The sequence below is a fragment of the Coptis chinensis genome, chromosome 2 (assembly GCF_015680905.1).
Source record: "Coptis chinensis isolate HL-2020 chromosome 2, ASM1568090v1, whole genome shotgun sequence".
Taxonomy (NCBI): domain Eukaryota; kingdom Viridiplantae; phylum Streptophyta; class Magnoliopsida; order Ranunculales; family Ranunculaceae; genus Coptis; species Coptis chinensis.
The window spans coordinates 41,999,450-42,007,710 of record NC_141457.1 but is presented as its reverse complement, the minus strand read 5'-3'; the positions used below and the strand labels follow the sequence as shown (position 1 = coordinate 42,007,710).

At 37.1% G+C, this 8,261-nt stretch overlaps 1 protein-coding gene across 1 annotated transcript; it reads left to right on the top strand.

Annotated features, from left to right (window-relative positions):
- The first annotated feature begins 244 nt into the window (after positions 1-244).
- Positions 245-3,422, top strand: LOC147516096 (uncharacterized). Its single transcript, XM_086593161.1, is given in 8 exon segments — positions 245-394; positions 502-557; positions 559-676; positions 678-2,326; positions 2,415-2,495; positions 2,497-2,706; positions 2,800-2,902; positions 2,997-3,422. Coding segments are annotated over 8 exon segments (2,793 nt in total).
- Positions 3,423-8,261: the final 4,839 nt, after the last annotated feature.

Here is an 8,261-nt window from a genome sequence, read left to right as displayed (position 1 = left end):
TCCAAAGGATTGGATGAATGAAATTGATAGATTTGGGATTGTATACAAGCAAGGGGTTGTCGGATTTTATTCAATTTGCTAGTGACAAGGACCTTACATCGACCACGTGTCCTTGCCCTTGTAATAAGTGCGAAATAGGAAAAGGTTTCCGTTTGATATAGTGAGAAAACATTTGATTTTGCATGGTATAGAATCAACATACCGTGTATGGGTTTTACATGGTGAGAACCCATATAAGGATCGAATGGTAGACCGAGATGCAGAAGAAAACGATGAGGCTGAAGGACTTAGAATGGGGAATCTTGTTGACGTTGCTTATGGCATACATGAAGGGCTAGCAGGTGATTTGAATGGAGGCGATGAAAGTGAGGGTGGAGATTTGGAACCACCATATGTTCTTGAACCAGATTTGGGTAAAAGGTATAATGAATATAAACAAAAAGCAGAAGAAGAAAATTTATACCCCTTCATGCGAGGCTCCTATAACAACAACTCTCGCAGGTGGTGGACCTACAAAACTTGAAGAAGCAATATAATTGGTCAGAAAACGATGTGACCGCTCTTGTCCATGTTAAGAAAATGGTTGCGGGAAGGAAACACGTTGCTTTTAAAGTATCCTGTAATGAAGGCAATGTTAAAAGATTTGGGAATGAAAGCCAAGTGTATAGATGCATCAAAAAAACAAGCGTATGTTATATTGGAAGACTGAAGTCGACTTAACGGTATGTCCTCAATGTGAAACACCTAGATACAAAGTGAAGGAGGGGAAAATGGGGAAGAAAGAAACAAAAGAGACGAGAAAAGTATTGAGACATTTTCCTTTGATTCCAAGACTCAAGAGGTTGTACACAATAGCATGGATAGCGCGTGAAATGACATGGCACGATAGAGCGACACCTTCTTGGAATTATATGCGACACCCAATCGATTCACTTCAGTGGAAGACATGTAAAGATGATTGGCCAGACTTTGCTAAGGAAGGGCGTAATGTTTGGCTTGGGATTGCAACTGATGGATTCAATCCACGTGGAGTTCAATCCACTGGTTACAGTTGTTGGCCTGTTTACATAGTTCCTTATAATCTCCCTCCGTCTTTGTGCATGAAATCTGAGTTCCATATGATGTCATTATTAATACCAGGGCCGAAGGCACCGAGTCAAAACATTGATGTATTTCTTCAACCACTAGTTGATGAGTTACAACAGTTATGGAAAGAAGGGGTGGCAGCTTATGACATGTACAAAAGAGAGCACTTTACTTTGAGGGCTATGTTGATGTGGGGGATTCATGATTTACCTGCGTATGGTAACTTATCAGGCTGTGTAACACATGGTTACAAAGCTTGTCCTATTTGTGGTGATGAAACTCCGTCTATGCATCTTAGGAATGCAAGGAAGATCGTTTATACAAATTACCGGATGTTTCTTAAATCTGATCACCCATTTAGGCAGGGCAAGTACTTAGGACTTAAGACAAAAGAGTTAAACCCCCCTCCACCAAGGTTAAAGGGAGAAGTAATTGAGAAAATGCTAAGTCGTGTCCATTATGTACCTGGTAAAGTATTAAAAGGTGCCAAACGGAGTGTAGATGATGTAGATGTGGTTGCTATTGGAGATGATGAAGATTATGAAGTTACTGAAGCATGGTATAAGAGGTCTATTCTCTTTGAAATGGAATATTGGCCGAAACATAAGATTCAACATGTTATTGATGTGATGCACGATGAGAAGAATGTGGCAGAACACATAATAAATGCGATTCTTGACAAGAAAGAGAAAACAAATGATACAGTACAGGCGCGAGAGGATTTGAAGAAAATGGGGATTCATAGTGGTCAGTGGATGCAAACAGACCTAATCACAGGGAGATCTGTTAAACCAATGGCCCCATTTGTCTTGAATAAAGATGAGAAACTTGAGTTTTGCACAATTTTGAAGAACTTGAAGCTTCCTTCAGGTTTTTCGTCGAATTTAAAAAATGTTGTTACTTTGAGTCCTCCTGGTTTGCTTACAATGAAATCACACGACTATCACATGATTATGTGTTACTTGCTTCCAGTTTTGCTTCAACACGCTTTTCCAAAACATCGTGATTTGCGTAGAGCTATTCACCATATTAGCTTATTCTTTAATCTCCTATGTTCGAAAGTCTTAATCCAAAAGGAAATCCAAATTGCCAAATACATGGTAGCAGAGGCATTGTGTGTGCTGGAAAAGTATTTTCCAACCGCTTTTTTTGATATCAGCATCCACCTTTTGGTGCATTTGGCTGATGAAGGGCTGATTTGTGGACCCGTGTATCCTAGGTGGATGTATCCATTTGAACGGTATGTACAATTTTACCTTTATTTCATATTTAATGGCAATTATCATCGAAACTACTAAGTACAATTTTGGATTTGTTTATTTTAATAGGGCAATGAAGGAGTGTAAAAATATTCCGAGCAATAAATGCTATGTTGAAGGCTCTATTGCGGAGTCCTATATTGTTTTAAATCGTTAGGTATGCTATGGAGTACATGCCAAATTCACGGGATGGAAATCACAAAGCTACTCGTGAGGTGTTTCTAGATGAAGATGGAGAGTATTGTGATGAGGGGCCTATACTTGAGGGTAAAACTGTGACCCTAGGCAAGGAACAATGGATACAAATCCGTAGATGGGTTCTTTTTCGACTAGAAGTCGAAAAGCTTGATGAATATTATAGGTTTGATTTCTTTTTTTGACACATTTGACTTGAAATTACTAGTCTAGAAAGTCGTAATAAATAGTCATGTCAAACTGCATAAACAAATTGCAGTGAGTATCGTGCCTTGCAAGCAAGTGCACGTGGTAGAAGAAAATGGATAGCAAAGACAGAAGTGGAGATACAAACTGAGTTCATTGTGTGGTTATATGACAAGGTATTGTTTTCTTCTATTCATGTATTTAGTTTACTAGGATATTACAATTTGTACTTTTAACTTTCTAATTGTCGTTTTTTTTTTCACTTCACAGTTGTTGGCTGAAAAAGACACAAATTGTGACTTATGGCGATTTGTCCAAGGACCATTGTTCAAAGCTAAAACGTATAAAAAGTATCGTGTTAATGGTTTTGTGTTCTCTACTAGGTCGCATGATGAAACAGTTGCTACACAAGACAGTGGTGTTTGCATGAATGCAATCACTACATTTACGTCAAGTAGGAAGGACAAAAATCCCATTGATACATCGACTAAGTGGTATGGGGTTATCGAACAGATAATAGAGCTGGACTATACGACCTTCCAGCATGTTGTCTTTTACTGCAATTGGGTGAAGGTGGAGGACAAGACCAATGGTTGTAAACTTTGTCCAGATTCTAATTTGGTGATGGTTAATCTCAATAGGCTAAAGAGTGTTGATCAAGATATTGATGAGCCGCGATTCTTGCTTCGAGGCTAGTCAAGTATTTTACTCAAAGGATTTGAGAAATCCTAATTGGTGGGTAGTGATAAATTCACCTAGGCGATTGACAAGTCGAGTTGATGAACTAGATGCACCAACCGACTTCCAATCTATTCTTGAGGACCAACCTAATTTGTAGCCTTTGATGCAAAGTCTAACCTGATTGTAATAGTTGCATTATCACATTTTTAAGATTCTTAGATATTTTTAAGATTCTTAGTTGCATGCAAACTTCTCATTTTCTACTTTTTTCTATTTTGAAGTTTGTTTGTGCAATTAGGTGAGAGTTATGTTTTTTTATTATCAAGAGTGGTCTTTATAAATGTATACTTTTGAACTTTTTCATTTTTTTTTGTGGTATCCTAGTTTTACCTCTCTGTTCTAACAATTTTTTTGTCATATTAGGCTATTTAATAATGTCATCAGGTCAATCACAACATACTGCTTCCCAGCCTTCGAGTTCAGTCCCACTTCCATCTCATAATTTAACTTCCGACTCACATACATCTCAGCCTTCGGAAGCTTTACCAACGATTACCAAGTTACCTATAGAGTTCAATGAGGATGGCGTCGTTGTGGGTCCTAACCATGCCAAATGGAATACCCAGGTTGGAGTTTATGTTCGAGCTCGTATTCCAATTCATTACAAAGATTGGAGAAAAATAGATGGAAGCTTCAAGGATAATGTCTGGAACAAATTAATGGTATGGTTTACATGTACTTTAATTTCAATGATAGCATCCATTATTCTTGATAATTAGTATGTTTTTCCAATCCTATATCTACATGTTGTCCAGCCCTATGTGTGGAAATTTACTTAATATGAAATGAACAAACATCACTTTGTTCATGTAGGAAGAATTTGAGCCTAATGTTCCCCAAGCAACGGCACACCGAGAAGTTGAAAAGGACTTTTCCCAAGAGTTCAGATCATCAAAGTATGCCTTTCGGAAAGAGATTTTGCGTAAGTGCAGGAGCGTGGAAGAAGCTATTGCAGCATGCCCAGATGGCAAGGATCCAAATCATTGGGCTGCGTTTGTCAGAAATGAGAGTACCGCTGAAGTGAGAGCTAGAAATGCAAAGAATGCTGAGAATGCCAAAAAGAACATATATCGACATACTAATGGGCGGGGCACATATGCCCATAAATTGGATAAAATGGTAGGTGTCTATTCTTGTACTAACGTTTTCTTATCACCTTGTGCTAACAACTATTAAGGATTATTTTTGTAGGATAAAGAAGATCCTAGTAGAAAACATGGACGGGTAGATAGTTGGAAAAAAGGACATGAGCGTCGTGATGGAACTATATTAGCGAGCGCTCAAACCCATTATGTAAGTTCTAATAACATTGAAGCTTGAACTTACCTGTGTGTTGGTATTATATATAGGCTATGTTGCATACTTGCATACCATTCTCATAATTTATGCATGTATTACTCATATAGGAACAAGTGGAGGCTTCTAATAAAAAGAAAAAAAAGAAGCCGCGGGTGGTAAGGGCAGTGTAATGGAAGTAGACTTCGATAATGATGAGTTGTCTGAAGTCTTTGGGCCTGACAAAGGAAGTAGAACATGTGGAATCAGCTCCAACAAGTCTAAGAAGCAATTGCAACGTACAGGTATTGCCAAGGCATTATTGCAGCAAGCAAGCTCTTCATCCAATTCTGAGTTGAAGGGGGAAATGAATGAGATGAAGTCTTCCTTATCTAATGTCATAGGCGTGTTAAAGGTGAGTTTGTAGTTTGCACTTGTGCTTTGTTGCATACAATTTCATTATGAATGACCAATTGTTACTATAAATTGTGTCAGGATGTACTTAAGGCTGTTAAAAACAATGGAATATCAACTACTCAACAACCGTGCGGCCTAACACCAGAAACTGAAGTCGGTTCCAGTTCTGTTTGTCACTCGACTCAACAAAACTTGATGAATATGTTTGCAAATTTGAATCCTCCTTCTGGGACGCTTGGTTCTTCACCAAATGTATCCTTATTAGATAGGGATGGTGTAGTGGTTGCTAAGGGGTATGTCATGACAGAGACAGCTGGAGATTGCAATGGCAGAAAAGTTCTCGCAGGTGAAAAAAAGGTCTACATAGAGGAAGTCTTGGTTGGTGATGCTCTTGTTTATGATGGGCCCCAAGATGGAGTTAGATTTTTGGATGGCTTTAGTGCTGGAGGTCCTTTAATTTGGCTCGAGTCAAGGATGCAGCTTTCTTAATAAGTTGTTTGGGATATGCAAACTTTCTGAACTTGGGATTTTTTAGTATGGTTTGACTTCTTTATGTTTTGAATGCCGTTTGTTTTTTGTTTAATATGGATGTCATAGTGACTTGACAAACTTATGGTCTTTTTTTGGTATGGTTTGACTTCTTTATGTTTTGAATGCCGTTTGTTTTTTGTTTAATATGGATGTCATAGTGACTTGACAAACTTATGGTCTTTTTTTGGTATGGATGAGTATTAACTTTAATATGTTCGTACTATATCTATTTATTAAATTTGATTGCAGTGTATGTATGCTTGTTTGCTTAGTAGGTTGAAGAAAGCCCTAACCCATTTTTAACTCCGCCTGTGCAAATTAATATAATTGGTTTGCATTGCCAGTCCCAAGCCCGGATAAAGGAGGAGGGAGGATGGTGGAGCCTTGGACTGTTTTTCCATTGAACGCTGGGATTCTCGAACTAAAGGTGTGTACTAGTCTTTGCTTAACATGTTGTAACTTAGTTTAGTTTCTCTTGTTGGTGTTTCTGTAGCTTGTCGAATAATGTAAAAGCTGCATGTGCCTAGCTTAGTTAAGACGGTTGTCACTTATACTCTTCTTGTTTCACTGGTATATAGATTGCGTTAGCATTACTTGATTTTGTCGTATCTCTATAGTTGGGTAGTATTATTTCTCGTATCTCTATAGTTTCGCTTATGAATTATTGAGTCATATATTGTCGTTTTCTGAATATCATTTCTTAGATGACGCTGCATGCAACTTCAGCTCACTTGGTTGCGGATAAATGCTCGGTTTCCAACCATGTAAGTGTAGCACCTTCATCTTTTCTGTATATTATTTTCTTCTTTTCATTTTCACTATTAACTGTTATTATAGAAAAGAATGATATTTGTGTGTGGGAGACTCAATGTTACTTGTGTTTCTGTGATGTGCACATAAGCTCATGTGGAAAAATAATACTTGCAACACCATTACTTGTATAATGTGTCATAAACGTTACCTCTTTCTTATATGCATTGTTGGTTTTAATTAGCTACTTGAGTATAAGCTTTTTTTTAGTAATCTCTTTATTAGCTATCATTGCTTTCTTGGTTTCAAATATATTGTCATTGTTAGTGAAAGAAATCTGCATAAGTTTTGAATCTGGCGGGCTAGTTATCTAGTGGTAGCTTTGGTTGGTACCAATTTTGAATCCAATCCTTAGTGGTATGGTCTCGACGCTTCTAACCTTAAATAAGGTATGTCTTTGTTAGTGTGAGTTGCCCCTAAATATTATGCTAAATGTATGCCCTATGGTGTCAAGGTACTTGGTTTAGAGTGTGGGAAGTAATTACTCATGAGCAATCAAGAATACACTAGACAGTTTTTCCAGAAATTATTCAAGTGACCCCTTTGTCTCGATTTTCTTCCTTTTATGGGTTTTATATCAACAAAAAAAGATAGTTTTATTGATTGTGTTTGTGCGATTGAAGGTCCGATCTATTCTAGTCAAATCACAATCTATGGTCGTATCAATATATTCCCTTTAGTTTCTTCAAACCGACGTTCTCTTTTCGTTTTGCTAGAAGTAGTGCTTTTTTTTTTTCATCACCTCATTTCAGCGATTAACTCCTCATTTCAGTGATTAACTCCTCATAAACCCTACAATCTCTAAGGTTAGAATCCAAAAGCTTTAATTATGATTTTTTCAGTTTTCTTTGTAGATTATTACTTTTGATTACTCTCCTATCAATTTTATTGTGTTCGATTCATCGGTCAAGCTTTCAGGATACAATTGATTTGACAGGTTCAATTCAATATACATGTTTTCATTTTCGTTGAAATTGGCCCATCTATTTTCCAAATGGATTGTTGTTATTTCGAATCAAATATATTGATTTTTCTTTTGAATCACAAATTTACTTGGGATTTTTGAACTTGTATTTGTTGATTGGGTTCTTAGCTTATTTGATATGTTGTTTATTGTATGAATATTGTTCATAATGTATTGTGTCGGTTAAATGAATGAGAGTTTGTTGTTTGAGCGAGATCTTCTAGTAATTTAGACATTGAGTGCTTTATAAGTGTGAACATAACTCATGTAGTAAGCGGTAATGGCTCGGGCCAGGATCGCTTTTGTACACGGACAACTTATGGGTGACTTGACCATTTTAGTATGTTACTAGTTTGGTATTCTGGAATGAATTTAGCAAGCAATGGGATTGTATCACTGTCTGTAGACTGTAGTGTCAGTTTCAGGACTATCACTAGGTTGGCGCAGTCGTGTAATCTGGATTAAACTAGTATTTTGTTCGGGCAAGACAATAAGAAATGAAGTCTAATGTGATTAATAGTTTAACTCTACTTATAAGAAAGTACCATTCGTTATAGAGAATGTGCATTTTTGAAGACTTGGGATAATCTCAATAATTAAGTAGAAAAGGTTAGGATCTCACAATGTGGTGCGGTAGTGCTTGTACACTGTTTGGCTGAGTGCGTTAGAATTTCTATAATTTTAGTCCTTAGTCTACTTATACTTATTAGAATTTCTATGGTATTCATCTCTCTTAAGACCTACAAAAAACTGCTTCAACTAACATCTAGCCAATCCTTAGTGAAGGTTGGGCAGTG